At 42.5% G+C, this 25171-nt stretch overlaps 2 protein-coding genes and 1 non-coding gene across 3 annotated transcripts; 2 read left to right on the top strand and 1 right to left on the bottom strand.

The window, feature by feature from the left end:
• Positions 1-877: 877 nt before the first annotated feature.
• On the top strand, positions 878-15904 carry LOC118432158 (solute carrier family 15 member 4-like). Its single transcript, XM_035843688.1, has 8 exons — positions 878-1265; positions 2621-2834; positions 3471-3646; positions 10714-10919; positions 12748-12934; positions 13625-13828; positions 14106-14237; positions 15026-15904. Exons 1-8 carry the CDS (start codon positions 893-895, stop codon positions 15283-15285), a joined length of 1752 nt encoding a protein of 583 aa, XP_035699581.1. The 5' UTR covers positions 878-892; the 3' UTR covers positions 15286-15904.
• Positions 9864-9945, bottom strand: Trnas-aga. Its single transcript has one exon. It is a non-coding gene; the product is annotated as a tRNA-Ser (tRNA).
• A 3048-nt stretch (positions 15905-18952) lies between the features above and the next one.
• LOC118432159 (monocarboxylate transporter 12-like) lies at positions 18953-23155 on the top strand. Its single transcript, XM_035843689.1, has 4 exons — positions 18953-19211; positions 19385-19528; positions 20064-20867; positions 21915-23155. The coding sequence occupies exons 1-4, from the start codon at positions 19004-19006 to the stop codon at positions 23153-23155; spliced, it is 2397 nt and encodes a 798-aa protein (XP_035699582.1). The 5' UTR covers positions 18953-19003.
• Positions 23156-25171: the final 2016 nt, after the last annotated feature.

Below are 25171 nucleotides of genomic sequence, written 5' to 3' on the forward strand. Positions count from 1 at the left end.
TTACCACAATGCTTAACATTGAATTCAGAAGACCTCCCTACAAATACGCTATCAAAGAAGGCACTTCCGCAAAATCTAGTTTCCTCGCTACCAATTAAGTGAATACGACGGCTTTTCCTACGAATTCTATATACTAGTAGTAGTCTGCGTTACGCAAAATATTATAGGTATGCAGGCCGATCGGAAAAGAATGATGGTGTAACTTTCAAATTCTGTACAAATTTTACATTGAAACGTTAGAAATTCTGAAATGGAATGTGTTTTTTTTTTCTATATTGTTGTACGCAAATAGATCACTTATTCTCTAAAACGGTCTGTTTTGTTATTAAGACCAAGGAGCCAGGATACTGCACACATTTCACACAAAAGACGCCGTCATGTGATGAGCGTGTTGTCTTGTGACCAGTCATTGAACCAAACTGTACACAACATAACAATTAGGCACTTCGGGTGGTCTTTGTCTGTTCAAAACTGTATTAAACGCAGGATTCGCTGAAGCTAAGGTCACAAACCCCCGAACGTGCAAATACGTGCTGTCTACATGCCAAAACGTTGGCAATCTTTGGGGATAGTACCGGTAAGTACCACCTCCGTACTAACTAGGGAATCTGACGGATTTTGGAGCACGCAGACACGCCGCAGAACTTAACGTGCAGACAAAAGTTTTTGTGGCACCGGGCTGTGGATTTGTACTAGCGGGTTAGCCCCCCGTACGTGCCAGTACGGGCGACGCGCCTGCCCTGTACCTGTGACCTGAACGTTTTCAAAAATACGTGGCGGACGTGTCCTCCCAAAAAACGTACTGACAAATTGCACGTACGGCGGGTTGTGCCCGTAGCTTGACCTACTAGTCGCTGTTCTGACTTCTTTTTGCTCAACTCTTTCCTCAGATATGACGGAACTTGGCGAAGTGCCAGACGAAATACCTTCTGGGCCATCCTCAGGATACAACTCAGACGACGACAATGAGAGAACCCCGCTGATTGGCCCCAATAAGGACACCGCTAGCAGAAAACCCCCTCTCGGGCCAATCATAGGGATATTTTCAATTGAGGTTTGTGAGAGGGTGGCCTACTACGCGACCGTAGCAAATCTGGTGTTGTTCTGTACGAGGGATTTGGACTATACAAGTACGGAGGCTGTGACACTGAGTTTGTTGTTTACCGGCCTGGGGTGCACTGTACCGCCGCTAGGAGGCGTGCTTGCCGACAGCCTGATAGGGAAGTACCGAGCGATCTGTGTCACGGCGTTTCTGCACTTTGTAGGTAAGTGAATATGAACAACATTTCTTATGATAGATAAGAAAACAAGATATGTGCGTGTATATGCGTCTGTTTGTTAGTATTAATGAATGAATGAGTGAATGAAGACCTTTATTGTACAATTTTGCCCAACCGAGCTAAGTACAGGTAACAACAAGTCAGGATATACACATATAAAAGTATCACAAATCTTGTCTAACACAAAAGTTCGGCTTCCTCTCGCTTCTTGGTAATGGTGAAAATATAGGACGGTATGGGTTTTGCTATTGTCGGTTTGTCAATGATGCACATTAATATATGTGCATCAAAAAGGCGGCATTGTCTTTTGTTTGTGAGTTTGTTTGTTTGCTTGTTTTGTGTGTACGAACCGTGTCTGCAGTCCTAATGGCAGGCTGTATAAGGTAGAAATGGTGTAATAGAATACTTGTAGAATTGGAAGTCTGGTTTTTAAAAGAAACCCTCTGTGTATGTATGGAATCGAAAAAGCCTTAAATTTGTAACTCATACTGTAAGAAATTGAGTAGGAATTAAAGTCACTGACCCATATTGAACGACTGGTGAACAAACAAAACAACAAAGTAACAAAACAAAATGTCAAGATTTAAAAAATTCAAGTATTGAAATACAACTCAAATCAAAAGAACAGGTTATATGTCACGTGCTAGACATACTCTATACTAACAAGATTTCTCCTTTTCTGTCAGTATTCTCTCCTGTTATGTATCTATAAGCACTTGGTAAATGCAATTTGACAAGCTCAGAATGGAGAAGGCCGAAAACGCTTGAGGTCCGACTCTCTAAAAATGTGAATAGCTGCACCCTCTTTAAGTTGAGGTCCCAGTGGGGTAAAAGCCCCTAATTTGTTAGCTCTCTTTATAATGGCGTTCCATTATAATGAAAGCCCCTAATTTGCTCGTGTCAAAACCCTTACCAAACGAGTTGTGTTTAGAATATCTCAGAGGTCTTGACCTTTCACATTTCATTTTTTTAGCTAATTGTGGATCTTAATAAATTAAGTCAAGTCATGTCATGTTACAAACAATACATCTCCCTGAAAATACGCAATCGGAAAGACAGTCTTCATGATTCCGTACCGCAACAGATAATTTTTTATTAGGAATTTCCATTCGTTGAATACATCAAACTATTCTTCCTGGAGTCCTCTACATACAATACAAAGAAATACATTACAACAACTTACACATATAATGTCGATCAGTCAATTAGCATAAATCAATAACATCATTAAACTCATTCTCAAGATTCTCAAGACTTATTCTCAAGATTCTCAAGACTCATTCTCAAGATTCTCAAGACAAGGCATGTCCCAAGTCGAATTTTCTTCCTTTCTTCATCAGGAATGGCTTGCATGGTCGCAGTCGCCTTCCCTTTCGAGTCTTACTTCGGACCGGAAAACTCGCCGAGTAAGGAGACGCTGGACTCCATATTTCCAGCGGCACTGGTCGTCGTTGCCATAGCAACGGGAGGCATCAAAGCCAACGTCTCTCCATTCGCAGCGCAGCAGGCGCAAGGGATGATGGGAGCACAAACGGAACGGTCTTTTTTCAATTGGTAAGTCCTGAAATTTGTTTACTGTACATATGTTATTGTTAATTCAATTCATTCACTGTTGGTAATTTTTTTACTTCAGTTATCAGCGATTTGTTTGCTGTTTGTGTAACTAGCAATGGAGGTCATCAGTTATACTTGTACCGTCATAAGGTTTTTAACAGATGAAAGTTTGATAATTTACTGAAAGTATTATAATATTGGGTACAATGTAGTTTTGTATCTTTAGAATTCAGACTACCACAAAACAAAGAACCACTTGTTGTTGTTGTCCCTCTAACCTCTAACCAATTCGTTGGCAGTTGGTCACATATCGGTATATTGTGTTCATTCACAAAAATGTAGGTCATACCAACGTAACGTATTCACACAAGATAATTCAAGCTTTATTAGATACTTGTGAACTATCAGTGCAACAACCTTGATTAAAAGTTCTGTTGGCCAACATGGAAGAAAGAGGCAGGTTTGAGCGCAACGGATCGAAAAGGAGCACAGCAAAACGCAACACGATGTGACACAAAGCATTGCAGTTGCTGAGTATAAAACAACATTACAAGTTATCGAAAAAAAAATTAGTCTCAAAGTTAGCTAGTACGATTATGATTTGCTTTGGTCTTTTTTCTCCGATTTTATGAACAGGTATTTCTGGTTCCTGAATGTCGGCACGTTTTTCTCCATCGCCGTCCTCTCCTACATCGAACAGGACATCGCCTTCTGGATAGGGTTTCTTGTGCCCACAGTCCTCATGTTCTGCGCATGCGTCAACCTAGTGCTCATGGGATGCCTGGGCAAAGTGTACAAGGACTCCCCAAACGGTTTGTTGTATTGAACGGGTACCGTAGTTTGGAAAAGATTATTTTGCATGTAATGAGTATGCCAGTCTTGTTAGGTGGCCCAAATGTTGAAATACTTAGTATTCATTTGTACAGTAACTTAGTGCATACGAATGATATTGTGTGATAATTTGCACATTCAAATTCACACGTACTGTGTAAGCTCTATATAGTTTCTAACGTCCACAATCACACACTAAGTACTACTAGATTTTCGCCGATCTTCACCGTAGCTGTTGATATGTAGATGGACTTTCATAATTATCTCAAAGTGTATTTTCTAAGATTTTGCATACTGTCCATTTGAAGCGTTAAGTGTGCTTAGTATAGTGACTATCTCACTTGGCTGGGGCACGTTGGTGGCGCCTTTATGTCCTAAATTGTGCTAACCTTTACTTTATAATGGGACTACTAGAACATGCCGAAAGTGACAACAAAACACACAAAGGATTCATTACGCACTATCTCAAATCGCTCGGCCGCAGCTTTAGCGAGATACTTTCCTGATTATATACTTGATGTATAACAGTGCTACGATGCATGTGATAGCAAATGGCAACGTATGATTTTAAAGCTGTAACTAGAAAGGTAATATTTGCAAGCAAATACAGAATGTTACCTTCACATGGTTTAGTCTAGCATTTCTACCTGGAAGAGTAAACTGATTAAGTTGCAGATGTTGACACAGGATAAGTCAAGACATGCAAGAAGGTACAAATAAATTTTGATGATTTTTTATCTGTAACGTTATACATCTTGAATAATGAACACAACGTCCAATATTGTTCCAAACAGGGTTTCTCATCATCATCTCATCACAGCCCCATAGCTACAAGCCACAGGGGCAGTCTGTCTGTCCAAAAAGGTTATCCATGTCTGACGGTCGTCAACAGGGTTTACTCGACGACATTTAGCGTGTCGTCTGCGGGAGCGTCAAGGCCTATGAATTTTTTCGGCTTGGGGAGGTCCAGGGAGAAATTTCTTGGCTTGCGGAGAGAGAGCCATGGAAAAAAAATGGCTTCCTTCAACAATATGTATTCAAATGTTTAAAAAATAAAGCTTTCAATCACTTGGGAAATTCATATTATCTGTCTCTCACTTGGTGCAGAACGCGAGCCGCGAAGTTCAGTTAATAACATAAGAATAAGTTTAATTTTGCGCTTTCCGTCATTGTTGACGAACAAACTTGGCGCGTAAGTATAGACAAATTTTGCAAAAATCTCTAAAAAATCAGCGGATGTTTGCGGACGGTGCTGACTTTGATGATAATTCCTAACGCGCGCCGGCGGCGAGAGAGAAGCGAGAAGCGACTGGTCGAACCCAGTCGGTGCCGCGCCCCTCCCCCTAATGTTCTGGTCAGTCGCATCGTGCTAGCGCCGATGTTTTTGTTGTCATTTTCCCGGCCCGGCCCCGATTAACTGTCAGTTGTTGCTACCATAGAAGTAAAAAAAATCGAACAATTTGTGAAATTAAATAAGGTACTTTCAAAATAGTCTCCGGTAAGCCAATCGGACCTCATATGCTTGCGCTCTATACGGGGGCGGGGCCCTACATGAAACGTGACAAATAGGTGTGCTTTTGATTCTTTAATTGACTGCTTATAAAATATGGACCGAATCTACCGGTGTCATCATGTTGCACCAAATTTGGGCTGACCGTCGCAAAACTACCGTGGTCACGGGTAAATTTCTCATCACTCGGTTTCCAGTGATGAAGTCGCGTCGTCACTGGCTTACCAGTGGGGAATATTTATCGTCACTAGTTTTCCAGTGATGAGGAAACTTCAGCTGGTAAACCAGTGACGACAAATATACAGTTTACTGAAGAAAAAGGAATCATCGTTTCAGTTGAGGGGATTTCAAAGTTAGCACTAAAGTTATACTAACGTCCCCAGTACACTCCCAGACCAAATCTAACAGTAACACGGCTATGGCGACATGTGAATAGGGTGTTTTTGTTGCATATCGAACTCAGCACTGGAACGTTCTAGTGCTATTAGAACGTGGTCACTGGAAGCCCAGTGCCGAAATAATTTCATCACACGGCGTCCAGTGCCGAAGAGTCACCCATCACTGGAAAACCCAGTGAGGAACCGGTGACCTCGATGGTTTCGCACTCGGTGTCCAGTGACGAATGACGTTCATCACTGGGCCCCGAGTGACGAGCGGAGTTCATCACTGGGTCCCGAGTGACGAGCGGAGTTCATCACTGGAAACCGAGTGACGAGTCAAGGTTCATCACTGGAATTCCAGTGCCGAGACAGCTTCATCACTGGAACAAAGCAATTCATCACTGGGAAACCAGTGACGAACTTTCTTCGTCACTGGGCGTCCAGTGATGACGCCATTTTGAACATATTTTCGTCACTGGAAGCCCAGTGAGGAACCCGTGACCCGCGTAGCCTTGCCAGACCGTCTATGAAAATTAAGATGTCGAAGATATTTCCCAAAAGGTAGGCAGAGATTTGTTGATGTTGGCGGTGTTGTTTTTTTCGTAATGATTTTCTTAGTCGGACCATCGCAAACAGTGCATTTAGTCCCTTTCCCCGTGAAAACATCAGCTAGATTGTGCTAGATACAGCCTCACATGAGGCAAAAAGTACATACAGTCACAATTTTATTGTCAAATATTATAGAATTGAATTCTCGTTTCTATCTACTTGAATTAGACTAACTTCTGAAGAGAGCAAAATTGAAACAAGCATACCAAGTTACGGCACACTGCGTAGCACAAAATCGGAAGGTACATTCACAGCTTGAAACGTCTCACAGAGTTTGCCGCTTGTACAACGCAGCGCGAAGGGTTCTCCTCAGCATGCTCAGTCACACTTTTACGTTTTCTATGAACCATATACCCAGTGTGAAATCGAATGTTACACATATCCTGTTTATGTCGCAGTAAGAGCGCAGCGCGATCGCCGTCTAGTGGAAATTTCGAAAGGGGGCCTTACCAACTACTGTAAATCGCACAAATTCACAGAAACAGCTGATTAGCGTAATCGCTAAAATTGCCACAAATCTATTATATTCGTTCACGTCCCGCAGTTGCCGGACACTCTCAGAGCGAAATTGATATGGCTACCCCTGCACACTGCAAGTGATCTTCACAGTACGCAGCACATCTCCGCTAGGGTCTACCGAAAGTGCGAAAAGGAACGAAAAGGAACGAAGTATGAAGCAAATTCAAATAAAATCTATGGTAATATTAGGAAAAGGTAAACTGTGATCGGCAAATGCATTTTGCGGCTTGTTCCACGAAATTCCTATAGCAATGGTTCAATGGAGGAATGAATATTGAATATTGAGACCTATCTATGCATATCTATGTTCATGTACGTGTTAATGTGGTTATAACATTCCTTAGAATATCCATATTACATTTATATTATAAAATTTCACAAGAAGAAATGGATTATGTTGAGAACGATTGCGCATATTTTATCATAAAAAGCCATGCTATGTGGATATAGTTGTTTAAAAAATGCAATGATAGCAAAGTTACAAGTATATGTATTGCACAATTTGTAAGAACTTGACCTTAGAGAAATATAGGTCGAATGTTCGAACCCAGGGAAGTCGACGATCGGAAGTTCGAGCCCAGCATGTTGGGAATTATTCTTCCTTCCTTTTTTTCACACTTTCATTAATATCAATACAACGCCTTAAATTTGTTTTGCAACCAGGACATCTAAGCCCGGCATTGGGATTTTTTTATCATCAGCGAGGGCCTGATGTCGGTCGCAAGAGGCAGAAATTTATTTGTATTGAATATGACGGAAAATTGTTGACAGAAATTGCATTTCCCAATATCCTTTGCACAAATTCCTCACGTTGGCACCTTTCTTCCCGCCAAAATGATGAATACTCATTGTACAACTTGATGAAATCTCTTTGGTACAATGTATATATGTCTCTCCTTTTACAGCTTTTCTTTCGTTGTGAACGAGCGAGAAGATATGTCTCCAGTCTCCAGAAAACCATGTTGTTGGCCCTGTTGAAAGGAGCTGTCATGCTCGTGGGGCAGCAGTTTATTAGCATATCTTTCCTGACCGGATTTCGCGGGTCATTTGCGGTAAAATAAAACACGTTTCATAGGCTTCTAACGCCCGCAGTACCGATTCCTTATATTCTCATTGATTTTATTTAAGTTTGCTTCATACTCCATTCCTTTTCGTTCCTTTTCGTTCCTTTTCGTTCCTTTTCGTTCCTTTTCGTTCCTCTTCGTTCCTCTTCGTTCCTTTTCGTTCCTTTTCGTTCCTTTTCGTTCCTTTTCGTTCCTTTTCGTTCCTTTTCGCACTTTCGGTACACCGCTCCGCTATGCTTCCTGTCACAGTCAATCTGTGTAAATTCATTCATATTTTGAACGGCCCAATCATTTTTTCAGAGCCCGCAATTCATATTTCATAAATTTCTTTTATTTTTAGCAAACAATTTTGATTTACGTTTGATGTACGTAGTTTGTTTATGCCCTCATTATCAATACGTGCCGCAGTCGGTACACTTCAAACCCGTCCGCCTGTCAATCATGCAAACTTCAAGGGGTTAGGTTTCTGCTACACTTAACTTTCGCGTTGGCTTATGCTGATTTGTGCCTGGGGATTTGTGCTGTGCCGGCCACTCCCACCGTGTATAAAGCTGTAAGTAGATTTATTGTAATTCACCCAGACTTCGTTTCCGTGCTCCACTTGCTTGCTGGGGACCAACGCAGCGCTGTGGTAACTTACATGATAAACAACAAGGTGAACGGAATGACCGTGACCTAACATGGGGAGGGCGTTCCACGCTGCAGTTAATCGTGTTTAACTGATCTTCAGGTCAGTTTAATAGCGAAATAAACTCATCAAGTCCATCGTTTGTGTTTCACATACCTTTATGTCTCAGGCGTAAAACTTTGAGTTTGCATGACGATCGTTATGCATGTTTTTTTTTTATGTAACAGCCGGCAACACGCAGTGACCTTGCGTCTAACGTAGTCATGTGTTGTTGTTTTTTTGCTCAAATGTTCTTGTTGACTCAAAAATCGGTTAACTACAACCGTGACACCAATCCTTGTTTCATTTAGACGGCAGCTCTATGTATGAACTTGAAAAACGAACAGGTCTCGCTACATTTTTATGATTAACGTTATATGCCAGTTACTTATCATGTCAGGAGACATCCAAAGAAATCACCACATACACGTAACGTTACCACAGTTGTCGGCCTGTCTGAGAAAATTGCAGTAGTGCTCTGAATGTGTTTGTTCACCAAATTATCGCGTGTGTACGCACGAGTGCTGGCGTACTAACGTCAGCTTTGTTCTAAATACAGATATAACCAAACAAACTGTGTGTCCTAGCAGATGTGTCTCGTTACACATCGTGTGTGTTCTCGATTCTACGTAACTCAAACACAACATAGAATCCGAACAATGTTTGGATGGCTCAGAGTTAAACTGACTTGTGCAGGTAGCAAAACCTTTAGCTTAAACAAAATCAAGAAAAGTATCGAAACAAATGCTTAGATTTGACTCGATATAGACCTTAACCGAGACACATTATACTTTGGGGCCATTAAATTTCATTCTGCCTGCCCTCAATTTCATTCTACCTTCCTTGAAGTTGATATACTAGTATGCAAAAGGTGCCGATATTCGGCAAAATAAAGTGAAAGCTCTGTGAATTTCTTGATCCGATTTATTACTTCTTGGTAAAATGAATTCCACAAATCATTCAGAGGACGGCTTCTGCCTCAATTCAGGGCATCCAAAGCAAGACGAAGTCATCATTTGACTGGCGGACACTTCCGTGTTGCGTAGCAGCGGTCGTTGACCTCGTTCGAACACCATGTTCCATATCTCCCGGGCGGGTTCCATAGCTACCGGTCGTTGACCTCGGGTCCTTGAAACGATGCAAAAACAGTAAACTGTGAAGGTAACATAAAAATCATAGCCTTCACTATGGGGAGAGCGCTGATTTTCAATAAAGTTCTTATGCCGTGAAGATCTTTTCGGTGCTTACACAGCATGAGAACCCGGCCAAAATGTCAAAAATAGCCCAGCCTGTGTTTACACAATCCCTCGCTGGCGGCGGCAACTGTAGGGCCGACCGCTAGGAGCGCGATTTTAGTAGGGCTCTCCATCTCTGGTAGAAGTCAGCGTAGGAGGCTGTGAAAATTGACCCCAAAGGCCACCTAGTGCCACCACAAAGAGGAAAAATTATCGTTGTCGGCAGGATTTGAACCTGCGCGGGCAGAGCCCAATGGATTTCTAATCCATCGCCTTAACCACTCGGCCACGACAACTCTGTGGTTGGTTCCCCACATACGGCAATGCCAGCTCATTTTCCATACCACGATATCGCAATTTGGTCAAGTAGAAACCTATAACTATGGGTAGATCTAGAACTACAGCACGGCACTCTCCCATCGGAAGGTGCACCGCTTGAATGTAACTCTAGTTCGCCTTTATTCGCATGGTAACCTATATCCGCTGTTATTAAAAACATGTATTTTTAGGGACATCAAGTTGTCGGACGATGGTTTTGATGAACTGTAATACTTTGAAATAATGCAGCTGATATACCTTAATACCCTGTTTTCAAAGTAACTGATATAGGTTATCCTGCTGATAATGGTCTGCGATCGTTCCTTTCCATTGCGTTAGCCAATCAACCGTTAACCATTCCTATACTTCTATTCCTCCTGCTCTTAGAGGAAAAGCTTCCAGCCAATCACCTTGCCTCATGACCGTAGGTGGCGATGTGATTGGCCAATTGCAGCTAGAAGCAATGGAACGTAGGCCGCTACGTACGCCAGTTTCGTGATGAATTACAAGCGGATGGCCTGGTTTCAAAGAGTTGAACAAAGTACTGGAACAGTAGAAGCAAGTTAATTGCACAACGGATAACTGCACACTTCTGTGCACGGAATTCCAAAGTCACGTAGTGATGTTGTCCAGCTGAATAGCTTCGCTTTGTTGTACCATCCGGATAATTGCACAGAATGTGCTGGCAAATGGGGAGTGCAATTAAACGGCTTATACTGTACTAACAATGGATCTTTTTTTCACAGGAAGCGTGTTGCTGAAGACTTTTAAGATCCTCTTCTTCGCCATGGGAAACGTTTGCAAACGCAGACACGGTGTGGGGTGTCTGGACGCCGTCAAGCTGCAGCACGGTGGGCGGTACCCGGGGGAGGACGTGGAAGATGTCAAGATGTTGGGGAGAATCGTGCCGGTCTTTTTATTACAGATAATGTACAGAACGGTATTTTTCCAGGTATGGGCCAGAACATAGTTACAATACATTCTGATTGTCCAAGTAGTATTGACATGCATCGGCAAGTTTGGCCTACACGGTCGTCGTCTTCCAGTGCATGCCCACAAGCATGTCGTTGGTAGTGTCGCATGGCGCGTAGTCGTCTGGCAGTGTGTTCATACTTTTAACTGAGGGATTATCCATATCCATAAGTCTTTTATCCTTGTCGAATGATTTTGATGTCGTAGAATCTTCAAACAGGCGCATCACGGTTGGTGAGTCTGTGCAAACGTACAAGACAACAGTTCGAATTATTTCAAAATTAGACTAAAAAAACTGATACTATGATTTAATTTAGCCGTTTGTTGTAAAATTTCCGGACAATTGTTTTTGGTTCCTGTCCGTTTTCCTCAGTTGCTGTCCTTTCCTTTATTGAATAGGACGTCGACTTTTGGATAGCATTTCAGAATCATGTTCAGCGTATGCGCAAACCACCTGTCGCAGATTTTCGTCAGCAGATCGGACTGTCACAACGCTAGCCTGCTGAGAAAAATTCAACGACTTCAAACTGTCCATATGTCCACAAGACGACTCTGACCCCACTCTAAGGAAAAGTCAAAGAATGAGCGATCGTTATAAGATTTATGTTGGATGTCACTTTGCTTTGATTACTTATCTTTTCTTGACTGTGATTAAACTTTTTAACTGCAGTATTCATAGCGCAATCTGTGTATCATTTTTGGCGACGCCTCAGGAACGCGTAGGCTACAGTTATACGTATCTTTGGCTTGGGTTAAAACTTTACGAAACAAAATCGAGTTCTACATTCCCGTTCTGATGCTTTTCGTTTTATATTCATCATTATATCCTCTTTAACCCTCATCCGACCGTTACATTTTTACGACGAATCTGACCGTATGGGGTCATTTTTGACCCCATTTTGTTTTGCTCATAGACATATTTCTGCTGGCTTATTTTGTCATGTCTATGTATTTACTGTTTCACTAACCTATGAAAAATATTTTGACAAGTGTTGGTGTCAGTAGTCATTACTCATTATCATAATTTATGCAGAAAATGAGGAAAACCCACATTTGCTCTGAAAATCTACCATACTCAACTTACTTAAACAATTTTTTGTCTTATCAATTTCTAAACAATAATTGTGATGATGCAATAATACTGATAGCATAATAATATTATTCAACAAGAAAAAATACAATATTTGTGAAAAGTAACAAATTTATTACTTAATTATGCACCTTATTCCGCCATCTAAACACATACATACAATAACTCTTGTCTATTTTCCCGCAAAGATCTTTCCTGTAGGTTCCTTCTGCACATTCTGTCCATATATTGTTTTTTGATTAATCAGAAACATTTTCACTTTCATTAGCATAGGTAATTAGTGCGTATTATCATAATTTATGCAGAATGTCGAAAAACTGTGTTTTACACTAAAACACTAAATTTCTTTCAAAATATTCGGTGTTTACTCATCTAAGCAACTATAACCTGTTGCTGTTATAGCAATAATGAGGAATGCCTGTTATTTTATTGAAATGTCTTGATATTAATGTAATTAATGATTCATAATTGGCTGGGGTCATTTTTGACCCCACGGAACAGGACACAAACTTTCAAGTATAGCTTATACAATAATGGGCAAAACTCGGCGAAAAATTGGTAGATGTTGTAAGACATGTATACAAACAAATTCATGGAAGGAATTTTTTCTCTGATGAAAAATGTTGCTATGGCAGATTGAAATATACGACTGGGGTCAAAAATGACCCCATACGGTCGGATGAGGGTTAAATATATTTCCCTCTGCTTTGTTCTTTAGATGCAGACCACGTATTTTCTTCAGGGTGAACGGATGAATCTAAACTTCGGCACTTTCGAGACGCCCGTGGCCGCCCTGAACCTGTTCTATGTGGTCACCGTGCTGCTGTTCGTGCCCCTGATGGACAGGGTGGTGTACCCCGCCATGGACAGGTGCGGGGTCAACCTGCCACTGCTCAAGAGAATAGGTCAGGAGTATTCGAAATATTAATAAATAAATAAAGTTTAGGATTTCTACGATGACACTAGATAGCCGCACCAAACGCGATTAAAAGATGGGTGCAAGCGAAATCTTGTAAAATAATGCCGATAGTTTTAATGGTTTATTGATGACATTTACATGGATATCAAGAAAGTATTTTGAATAAGGAACACAGACAAACACTCTCTTTTGTTCGCATAAGGCCACTTATACTACTTATTAGTAATAAGACTGTGTTAAAGGCAACCAAGGCAATATTAGAACGTTGAAAGTGGAAATAATCTGGATAAGGCAATCTGTATGAAATCAATATACATTGCACTATATTTCCACATTTACATGATACTTTCAGCGGTTAAAAACGGAGTAGAAAGAATCTGTGCTGGGATTCGCTAACTAATGTAACCCACAAAAATTCGAATTCATGGTGTCCTCGCGCCACTGCGGTATCAAATATTTGTTCCTTGAATCTTGATATGTGAAAATCTTGAAAAATGGAATACTGTTGCATCTCATTACCTAGAAATGTGCCCCAAAAATTGACCTTTAATAGTTAAAGTTAAACCCTGACTTGGGCTAACATTGCTAAGGTTGCCTTTAACGGTAGTGCTTTTCATATTGTAGATTCCACTTTAGCACAACCTCTAATGTCAAATTTCATTAATTTCTTCACTAGGTATCGGCATGACTTTAGGAATGGTTTCCGTCGCGTGGGCCGCCATGGTGGAGATGCTCCGGAAGCACACCCTCATCTCGCCAGGGGGCGCTTTCCAACAGGACGTGGGAGGGGAGACCTTCACGGCTGCTAACATGTGCATTCTGTGGCAGATCCCGCAGTTCGCACTCGTCGGCTGCGGGGAAGTGTTCGTTATGGCCGCAGGTACGTGTGACCGTTATGCTTCTTTTTTACTCCGGGAAGGAGGGTCACCTTCTGCTGGAGTATTGTAGTTGTTGTTGTTCTGTTGTTCGCAGCTGTGGCCCGCAATCGCTTTGATTAATTGCTGCATTCGCAATTATAGTTTGGTTGGTTTTGAGTTTCGAAGCGGCCTCCTCGAAAACCGCAAACATAAAACCACCGCGAAAGTTTCTGCATTTACAGTAATTCATGAATTTTTGTTATTTATAATAATACAACTCCATCCTATCTTTTTCGACAGGAAGTCAATTCGCCTATTCTCAAGCTCCAAAAACACTCCGCGGAGTGGTGTTTGGGTGCTTCGCCTTAACTTTCGCCTTTGGAAGTTTCTTCGGCTCCGTCTTGGTGGACGTTCTCAACCAGATCACCGCAGGTGCGTGTAACAGCAAATAGGGTGTTTGTGGTCACGTGTCTATGGCGTTATAAATTTCTGTGTTATGCACCAAAACGTTTCGATACATCTGAAGGAAAACGGATAACTGCACACTTCTGTTAATAGCACGGACTCCCCTAGTGATGCGTTCCAGCTGAAGAATTTCACTTTGTTGCACCATCCGGATAATTGCACAAAATGTGCTGGCAAATGGGGAGTGCAATAAAATGGCGGCTTCTACTGTACTTGGAACGAACAAACGAATGGATGAACGATTTCACAAATGAACGAATAAATGAGTAAATGAATGAGTGAATGAATAAGTGAACGAATGAATGACCGAAATTTGCTCTAGCTTAAAATTTCGGACGTAAATTGGAATACCATGTGGGCTGCTATGATACATAATAGTAACGTTACGTTTTCTTTCGTGATTCATTCATTCAAACATTGTTTTACAATTTTAAGACTTTATATCCGTACACAAAATAAGGCGCTTACCAACAAGCTTTCGATCAGTCCTCTGATCCTTCTCAAGTTAAAATGACCCAAATCCTAAGTCACACATCCAGACCGGAAGTGTGACGTTAGCAAAGGGTCAAAGGTGCTGGACAGTTGGTATCGGCCCCCGTCTCGGTTGAGGGAAGGTTGGTGGGCTCTGATGTAAATGACCTCTTTCACTACTCTGAGGAAGTAATCCTGTTCGGAATCAAGTCTTAAAATTGTAACACAATGTTGACTACCGTCACAGATGAACTTACGTTCATTCAAACCTATTAATTTTCCAGGCGCAGAATGGCTACCGGACGAACTGAACGATGGTCATGCTGATTATTTCTTCCTCCTCCTGACGGGACTCATGGCAATCAACCTTCTCATCTTCGCCTACGTCGCCACTAATTACCGCTACGTCACGGCAGAAAACGCTGACGTCGACAAGCACACAAATGTTGATGACGTAAATCAGTCTGAAAATGGCGACTTATCGAAATCGAGTTTAATTGATTCAATCGAGTTAGGCAAATCACGGCTTCATAAAACTACCTAACTAGCTCAAATTATAACATAGACATTTAGACATGACTCGTGTAAATCAATATTTCATTTTCATTGATCGCTCTCTGTAAAGCCATGTTGATGCCATACATGTCACCCAAAAAACTGATCCAAGTTTGTTTAATATTAAAGAAAAAAAGATTGATAAAATAGTTCCCATCGTTATGAAAATGGCTAAATGCAAAGTATACTGAACAAGGGATTCTTTATTTTTGTTCGTTCATCGCACCTTCTTCTTTTACTTTGACAACATTCTGCGACATCTATTATCCGTTTGCCGATATTTTTTCCCATTTACGGCAACTATTTCTTCATTTTCCTGCCGCTTTATATAGACGATTTACAGCAAGGTCGAAGACGTGCTTTTTTGTGGATTGATGTGCACACGGATGTCATCCATATAAATAAGCGAACATTGGTTTCAATGGCGATATATAAAGCTGTGAAATTATCTTGAATTGTTGACACATTCATAGTTTTACAAACTACTAGTATATTGAGATGCCTCTAGTGAAGATTTGTTGACAGGTTTAGTTCAGTAAATTGTGTGATGGAATGCATTCAAGTAAAAGAACGCGGAAATAAAGATGTGAGCAATTGTGGAAGCCTTAGACGTTGCGTTGAGAATTTGATCACTTTCTCCGAGTGGTGTTTCTTGCATGCTTGTCTGCTTTTTGACAACTGGTCAATTATTCAGAGGTTCGTGATAAAGTCACACACACACACACACACACACACACACACACACACACACACACATACATACACACACACACACACACACACACACAGACACACACACACACACACACACACAGCAGTTAACCCTGTAGGATTTTAAAACGCCAGCGCGAGTCGAAAGCTACACGAAACAGATTTCTTTGTAGCAAAATAGACTATTGCTTTGAGTATCGTCCGGGCATTCACAAGTTTTCACATACTGCTTCAGGTTCAGGTCCGGATTTGGACCTGACCCTCTGGACCTGAACCGGACCTGGACCTGAATTTTCCGTACAGGTACCCACCCCTACTTCGAACCATGGACTGACACTTGGACTTGATCTAGGTCATCCATAGCAGTAGTAACGTACTAGGTGTGTGAGTTGTACTTCGTCTTGGTATGAGGGTCTGCTTGGGGGTTCCCGACAACGATTTACGCTGAATTCAGAAGAAACCGCTACGTATTACGCTAAATAAAGGAAGGAGATCACGCTAAATTTTTGTCGCCTCGCTACGAATTACGTCTTTTTCATGAGATGGTTTTCCCTACGAATTACGGTAAATAAGAATAGGCTGTCTACGCCTTACAGAAAAGAGCATGTAGACCCTCTGGTATGTGTTAATTTCACATACTGTAACGCTGTGTCTGTCACTGAATACCACGTGATCCCATTGTACCTGCTTTTCCGCATCGCTAACTGTGGGAGGTCAGATACCTTGTCCCGTGTACGCTCTCCCGAACGGTATGGCGAGGTTGGATATAACCAATCCAGTAAACCATATCATGTAATAGTCAACCTTCCTTTATTATGTCTACAGAAAACTGTTTATTTGTTTGTTTGTTTAAACCTTTGTTTTTTCATGAAAGCTCGAATTGGCCTGCAGGCCGCTTTTCTTTCATTGAGGTCATGAGGGAAAAGGCAAGGGTCAGAATGCAAAGTATGTATGTAACAGAGATACAGTTTACATCACAAGTCCTAACGCGTCTTGTTGGCATCCATCTGTCTCGGAAGACAATGCCAGACAGACAGGGTGGGTTAGATTACCCGTCTGCCTGGCCTGCAAGTGACTTTTTAAGGTGAAGGAGGGGTGTGCACTTCCTTCTCCACCCTCTCGTCTACTGGCGCACTAAGTCCTACAGGGGCAACTGTATGCCACGTGTGAGACGGCCCCAGCAGATGCAGGTTTGTTGTTTAGAGTTTCCGTCTCCTAGGAGGACTTCCGACCAAGGATGCAAGGGGTTCCTCCTACCCCTGATTCTATAGGTCTATAAGGTTATGTTCACAATCATTAGTTTAGTGTTGACCTCTGACATCCCTGATAAACAGTAGAAAAGTTTTTGTGCTAGATTCGCTGATCTCACCTGCTATAGGTCGCCGCCGCCGGCACGTCCTTCCGTCCTTTGACGGAATTTTACAGCTGGGGACGGAAACATTTTTTGCCCATTCTGTCCTCTGTGAGCAAACTTTAACCCTCAAAATGCGGGAAACGGCATTTCAGAGGGTCTAGAGTTCAAAATTTTCCTTGGGACCATGCATGCCTCAGGACCCCCCTAAGGAACGCTGCGCCAGCCATTCAAAATGGAGGGGACGGAAAATGACTTCGGGCTGACTACACTCGGACAAAGGCAATGTGCTTGACAAATGTCACGAGATTCCGTTGTATCTGATTTTCTGCTTCGCTGGTGACCTGGGGTCAGTTACCTTGTATGTCTAGCCTTGTCGGACGTCCATGGCCTTAAGGTAAGAAAAAAATGTCTTCTTAAGTTGCATAATGCAAAAGGATAACATAACATTGACCGTAAATTGACAAGCAAGTAGTAATGTAGTGTTTGTTTTATTATTCTATTACTCCACCAAACATATTTCTCTGTAGTAAATAGACCATTGTTATGAGTATCGTCCAAGTTCACAAGTTTTCATATACTGAATCAGGTCTAGGTTTAGGTCCAGACCTGGACCTGATCCTCTGGACCTGAACCGGGCCTGGACCTGAATTTTCTGTGCCGGTACCTACCCCTAACTGTAGTACTGGGACACAGCTTCAATTTAGATTGATTATGGCATTTGGACCCGCCATTAAGTACAACTGTATACTAAGGGTGAAAAGGTCACACGTACCCCCGGGGAAGGTTAGAGCGAAGTGGAAAACCTTCTAATGACCTGTCATAAAACGTCAAGGGCGCCTGGTAATTGTATCGTTTTATAGATTTAGTCATCGAGTACACATGTAGATTGTAAACTCCCAAACCATATAGGCTTGACAGTTACCTTATTCTTTAAAGGTAATCTGGAGAAATCGGGCAGCTTTCTAGTAATTAGCCTTGTACACAAGGGGAAATGCAACCGAAGTATACATTTTAACGGGAGGTGCCCTAAGATGGTACCCGCCCTAAGATGGCATTAATGTTTTGCTGATCTTATTATGCATAAGTACACCGTGTTTGTTGCCACTGTCTAGATTAGAAAATGGTTAATAAACCATGCACACTGCTGTTTTTGCATTAAAATATACTTAACACTTTCTAAACTTCAAGTTATTACACTGCATGAAAAGTTCTTCAAACAACTCTGGGATGAAGAATGACGTGACAAAAAAGGCAAAAGTTCAAGGGGAGCTTACACTCCCAGGGATCCACGCAGGTAGTAAAGTAATTCAACAGTAAAGTTAGAATTAGCGATCATCCATCCAAGTAGAAAGAGGGAGATATAGGAGATTACCAGTGTGTGAAAGAATTTGTAAATACCGTACATCTAAAGCAGTGGAAGACGAAACACCTGTACAGCCTGAACGTTTTCACCAAAAAATGTGGTGGACGTGGTCTCCCGAAAAAAAAACGTACGGAAAAATTGCAAGTACGGCGGGTTGTGCCTTTAGCCCGTACTGTAAATATTGAAGGGCATTGTTTTAAATGAGGCAAATGTTAACTTCACTCGTGGTGTGTTGTTTTGTTTCTTTGATACAGCTTGGAACGTCCAAACAAAGACGGGATGCCACAGGCGCGCTTGGGTGTGAAACCACCAGACGGCGGCTGGGGGTGGGTGGTTGTGGCAGGCGCTTTCTTCGTCCATGCCGGGATGCTTGCGACTGCTCTGTCGTTCGGAGTGTTCTACGCAGAATTCCGAGAGGTTTTCCAAGAGAGTGCAGGGATAACTTCCTTCATCAGTTCTATCCTAGTGGGAACTATGTTGATGTGCTGTAAGTATCAAGAAGACCACGTCTATGAATGTTTTTTCCAAATTTCTTTATTGTATTTTAACCGCTCAAAGTATAATATAGTGCATTAGATGTCAATATTATACAGATTGCCTTATCCAGAATATTTCAACTTTCAACGCTCCAACATTGCTTAATTTGTCTGTAACTTTTAGCTCCCTTCGCCGGCGCTCTGAGCAACCTGACCAGCTGCCGTACTGCAATCATCGCAGGGGGCGTCATTTCTGCCGCTGGACTTGCCGTCAGCTACTTCGCACAGACGATGATACACCTGTTCTTCAGTGTAGGGATTCTCACAGGTCGGTGTTTGTCTAAGTACCGTGGAATCTGCTTAATTGCACACCAAATTTGCGAACGACTTCCGTGCAATTATCCGGCGTGTGTGGTAATGCGAAGTTACCCAGCTGGACTGCACCACCATGGGATTTGGGGATTCCGTGCAATTGACCGAAGTGTGCGTTTATCCGACGTGCAATTAACTGGCTTCCACTGTATTTGTATACTTGAATGTGCCAAGAAGGAAAACAGCACCGAAAATAGTTGGTAGAACATAGAATATAGGAGAATTCCTTTTACACAGCCATCAGGTACTTACATTGCATACGTTTCGATGTCTCTCAGACACCTTCGTCAGAGCCTCTAATTAGAGTTCTGCTTCTCACCGCTATATGTAGCCGATTTAGGTGGTGCTAAGAAAGTCAACCACAGTGATGAGCCGGGACGAGGGGGGATACAAGCTTAGCCACGTTTGGGATTGTTTTCTCACTGCAAAAGCCAACGTTACGCTCTCAAAGTTTCTGTATGAACTTTATGAACTCATTTTTATGCTTCCAGGGTTCGGTTTATCTCTGACGTACACCCCAAGCCTTGCTATGATTGGACGCTACTTTAACAGGCGACACGGCACAGCCAACGGGATCGCAGTTTGCGGAACTGGGGTCGGTCAATTCGCCCTCCCTCCACTCTTCCAGTTCCTCATTGATGAGTTTGGGTGGAAAGGGGCTCTACTAATTGTTGGGGGTCTAATGTTGAATGGTTGTGTTTGTGGTGCTTTGATGAAACCAATATACCTCACAGAAGATGGTACCAAAGTCGACAGAGAAGCACAGAGTAGTGAAGACCAAGAACTGCCAGTGGTCCATGTTCCGTTCCATCAGAAGGCTTGTGAATCGTTTGACGTTTCTTTACTAAAGCATCGCCCCTTTCTTGTTTTCAGTGTATCGTTGTTTGGAATGGTTCTGGGTGTTTCCGTACTGTTTGTACACCTTGTAGCCCACGCTCAGAATCTAGGGGTGGAAAAAACCTCCGCTGTCTTTTTATTATCTATCATTGGAGTGTCAGAGATATTCTCTAGACCGCTAAACGGTTGGTTGTCAGACAGAGGAAAGATTGACAAGGTTTACTATTACATGATTGGTGTTACCGGAATGGCCGTAGCCAACCTCGCCATACCGTTTGCAAGTAACTACACGGGTCTTGTAGTGTGCATGGTTTTGTACGGATTTTTCTCGGGTATGGCTAACCCGGTATTAGCTGTGTTGGTGTGTAGATACAGCGGAGCTTCCCGGATTTCCAGCGGGCTTGGTTGGGCCTTTGTCTTCCAGGGTGTCGCCTTTCTGCTTGGACCACCCGTTGCAGGTAAGCGGTTTTCTCAAGTAGAAAGTTCTCCTCATACGTGAATAGTTTCATCAAGTTGGTACTTCACTGAATAAGGAGACTATTTTTACACATAATGATTTATTCACACCGACGTTTCGGTGACCGTCTGTCACAATGTACTGCAGGACAGGTGTACATATGTCAATACTTTACGTTTTGTGACCGCATCTGAACTGTGAGCAGCGACACCTATGCTGCAGTACAATGTGAACCAGTCAGAATTGCCCTGAAGGTGACAGACGGTCACCGAAACGTCGATGAGAATAAAGTGATGGTTGTGTAAAAAGGGTCTCTTTATTCAGTAGAAAGTTCTGTATTAAGTAGTAACTCAAGTTAGTTATAGGTACCTGCTCCTTATTACTTAGCTGTTACGTTTCCGGTTAGTAGATTAGGGTAATGTCATCATATTTGTTGCACTTCCCATAAGTTGTACAATTGTTCCCAAAGTTCTTTTGTTGGTAATCACAGTTATTTCTTTTCAGAAGAAGAAAGGTTTTTTTTTATATTAGTTACTTACCAAGTTATCAATATCTCCTGCTTATTACTAAGCTACTAGTCTTGACATTTGTAGATTTGTTTCTTACGTTGTACCTAAGGCTATATAATTGATAGCAGCTCAATAATGTTGACATATAGCAGATGATTTTATAGCCAGGATGTTAACATTAAGTTCTATGTGTTCAACCCTGATATACTTACACAGCACTGCCCCACCTCCTATCCTCCTACGCAGGGACATCCAACGGCCAAACCGCCTGTCTGGATGTGCCCTGCTCTTTCAACCGTCGCTCTTAGTTCCTGTGGACGTCCCTACATACCAGCTGTCAGCCAATCAGAGAATATGCCTTTCAGTTTTCAAAAGGGGTCTCGCTATTTATAAGCAGGGCGGTCAGGAACTAAGAGTGACGGTTGAGAAAGCAGCGTACATCCAGACCGGCGGTTTGTCTGTTGAATGTCCCTGCGTAGGGGTATGCCACCTCCTGACGTTTGAGTACCTAAAATGTTTCCATGTCTCCCACCACCCAGGTTGGCTGTATGATGCAACTGGTAACTACGACATGTCTTTCTTCTCGGCTGCCATCGTTATTTTCGTGTCAGTGCTCGTGCTTCTCCTCAACCCGTGTTCAACAACCAGCAGGACACTCGGCCCTGGTGCCGGTGGACTCCCGGACCGGCCAGACGGAATAGTGGTTCTTAGTTATGTGATGCGGGATGTCAGTAGTGAGGACGGGATAGGGGTTTTCAGTCATATGAAGCGGGATGTCAGTGGTGAGGACGGGATAGGGGTTTTCAGTCATATGAAGCGGGATGTCAGTGGTGAGGACGGGATAGGGGTTTTCAGTCATGTCAAGCGGGATGTCAGTAGTGAGGACGGGATACGGGTTCTCAGTCATGTCAAGCGGGATGTCAGTAGTGAGGACGGGATAGGGGTTTTCAGTCATATGAAGCGGGATGTCAGTGGTGAGGACGGGATAGGGGTTCTCAGTCATGTCAAGCGGGATGTCAGTAGTGAGGACGGGATACGGGTTCTCAGTCATGTCAAGCGGGATGTCAGTAGTGAGGACGGGATAGGGGTTTTCAGTCATATGAAGCGGGATGTCAGTGGTGAGGACGGGATAGGGGTTTTCAGTCATATGAAGCGGGATGTCAGTGGTGAGGACGGGATAGGGGTTCTCAGTCATGTCAAGCGGGATGTCAGTAGTGAGGACGGGATACGGGTTCTCAGTCATGTCAAGCGGGATGTCAGTAGTGAGGACGGGATAGGGGTTTTCAGTCATATGAAGCGGGATGTCAGTGGTGAGGACGGGATAGGGGTTCTCAGTCATGTCAAGCGGGATGTCAGTAGTGAGGACGGGATACGGGTTCTCAGTCATGTCAAGCGGGATGTCAGTAGTGAGGACGGGATAGGGGTTTTCAGTCATATGAAGCGGGATGTCAGTGGTGAGGACGGGATAGGGGTTCTCAGTCATGTGAAGCGGGATGTCAGTAGTGAGGACGGGATAGGGGTTTTCAGTCATATGAAGCGAGATGTCAGTAGTGAGGACGGGATAGGGGTTCTCAGTCATGTCAAGCGGGATGTCAGTAGTGAGGACGGGATAGGGGTTCTCAGTCATGTCAAGCGGGATGTCAGTAGTGAGGACGGGATAGGGGTTCTCAGTCATGTGAAGCGGTATGTCAGCAGTGAGGACGGGATAGGGGTTCTCAGTCATGTGAAGCGGGATGTCAGTAGTGAGGACGGACAGAGTAACCCCGGTTTTCGCGGTTGAAATGTAGGACCTTCTCTGTGTGTTAGGGGTGGGTACCGGTAAGGTTTACCGGAACAAACCCGGTTTTCGTTATTGGACCGGTCCAGAAAAACCGGACCCGAAAAATTCAGTGGACCGGATATTGGACCTATTGGCAAATGAACAGATTATATGATCAGCCATTCACACGTTTTGGGGCTTACCGGTCGGACAAAACAACAAGAGCGAAGTAGAGTTGAGTCCATTGTCATTTCTACCAAATTTTGTAATAAATCGTAGACAGGCAGATAGCCGTGCGTTATTTTATAACGCCAGTGGGAGTCCAATACTCTAGAAAACAGATTTTTTGTTGCAAAATGAACCATTGTTTTGATTATCGTGTATTCACAAGTTTTCACATACTGAATCAGGTCCAGGTTCAGGTCCGGACCTGGACCTGATCCTCTGGACCTGAACCGGACCTGGACCTGAATTTTCTGTACCGGTACCCACCCCTGCTGTGTGTATATATGAATGGTTTAATGATATCACAAACATCACTCTTACAGTCGTAGTACTGAATTGTGGTGAATATTATATTTACATGGATACAATTATCAGACGCACTACTGCAGAGATAAAGGGTTGAAAAGTGAGAAATTCTTGCATTCTAATTTTTACTATAAGATTAAAACCAAATACATGTATAGTAAGTAATGATTACCAATATTGCAATTGAAAAATATTGCAAGTCAATATACATTAAAATATGCAAACGCTGATCAACAATCAATAACTAACCCGTATGGTACATACTGCAAAATCACGAAAAAGTGAAAAGATGAAAAGAGCTATACCCACAATTCGGGTATTAACAGTATATGTGGATTCGATTATCTTGAAGGATAATTGTAAATATTTCCCCCAAACGCTGTAAATTTGGTTAACTAATTTGGATTTCATGCCAACATCAATTCTCGGATTAATGCAGAATCACAAGATGCATAACATTACAACTTAAGACAAGGAAAGGTCGAAAGTCATATGACATGTGTCTATTTCATTTAAAAGGTTTGTCATGTATGGGATGGGGCTTCTTTTATGTCTGTCCGTACTGGTTTTGATAGTATGTATGAAACTGTGCATTATTTGATGTTACATGTAACGAATCGGATGTAGTAACAGAAAGCTGGAGAAGATAATCCCTGCAAGTGTTTCTTAATTGTGCTAGCTACGAGGGGCGTTCAATAAGTACTAACTCTGACTCATTTCCCATAGCAGAACATTAATGAAACTTGGCACAGTTATTAGTCTTTCTCTTCATAGGAACCACCCAGAGTTATGCATTTCTTCCATCGTTTGATGCAGCTCTGGACACCGTTTTTGTGGGACACCCCAGGTTGGTCCTCCAACAGATGCCTCATCAATGGCAGGAGAGGAACGACCAGGTCTGGAAGCTGTTTCCAAACGTTTCCGGCCATGTTTGAATTCAGGATGCCAGCGTTTTACAAGGTCATACGATGGGGCATCATCACCATAAGTTTCTTTCATTTCATCAAAAGTCTCCTTTGGTGTGCGTCCTTTCAAATACAAAAAACCAGATCACTGCGCGACACTCAACTTGCTCCATTTCACAACTGGTCCATTTCACACCTAACTCAGTTCAAACACCAGTAAATCAGAAACCACAATTAGTTCAGAGCTCTTTTTGCAACATAAACTATAAAAATATAAATCATTACACATGCATTTCATCTAGATCAAACAACTGGAAGTGGGTCAGAGTTATTATTTATTGAACGCCCCTCGTATAGACATGACTATGTCCATTCGTATTTTTTTTCCATTATTACCGCAAAAAGGACATACAGTACATAGTGGTGCCGCACTAAAGCGTTCATGTAAGCCATCACGAAATCGCCGGCAAATGCAGCCAGGGGTAAGGGCAAATGCAGCCAGGGGTGCGGGAAAACTTCGGGCCCTATGACCGAACGCGCTATCCTCGTCATAGCCATAATATCACGAAATTGATGGCAAATAGCGCGTAAAAACTTGGCA

This window comes from Branchiostoma floridae, chromosome 15 (assembly GCF_000003815.2).
Source record: "Branchiostoma floridae strain S238N-H82 chromosome 15, Bfl_VNyyK, whole genome shotgun sequence".
NCBI classification, from domain to species: Eukaryota; Metazoa; Chordata; class Leptocardii; order Amphioxiformes; family Branchiostomatidae; genus Branchiostoma; species Branchiostoma floridae.

Excerpts from the sequence above, each read along its gene's own strand:
- LOC118432159 (XM_035843689.1), top strand. The coding sequence starts at position 19,004 with ATGCCACAGGCGCGCTTGGGTGTGAAACCACCAGACGGCGGCTGGGGG. Across the intron at positions 19,212-19,384 it reads GGGAACTATGTTGATGTGCT|CTCCCTTCGCCGGCGCTCTG; the intron begins GTAAGTATCAAG and ends TGTAACTTTTAG. Across the intron at positions 20,868-21,914 it reads GCTTGGACCACCCGTTGCAG|GTTGGCTGTATGATGCAACT; the intron begins GTAAGCGGTTTT and ends CCCACCACCCAG.
- LOC118432158 (XM_035843688.1), top strand. The coding sequence starts at position 893 with ATGACGGAACTTGGCGAAGTGCCAGACGAAATACCTTCTGGGCCATCC. Across the intron at positions 2,835-3,470 it reads GAACGGTCTTTTTTCAATTG|GTATTTCTGGTTCCTGAATG; the intron begins GTAAGTCCTGAA and ends TTTTATGAACAG. Across the intron at positions 14,238-15,025 it reads TCTCAACCAGATCACCGCAG|GCGCAGAATGGCTACCGGAC; the intron begins GTGCGTGTAACA and ends TTAATTTTCCAG.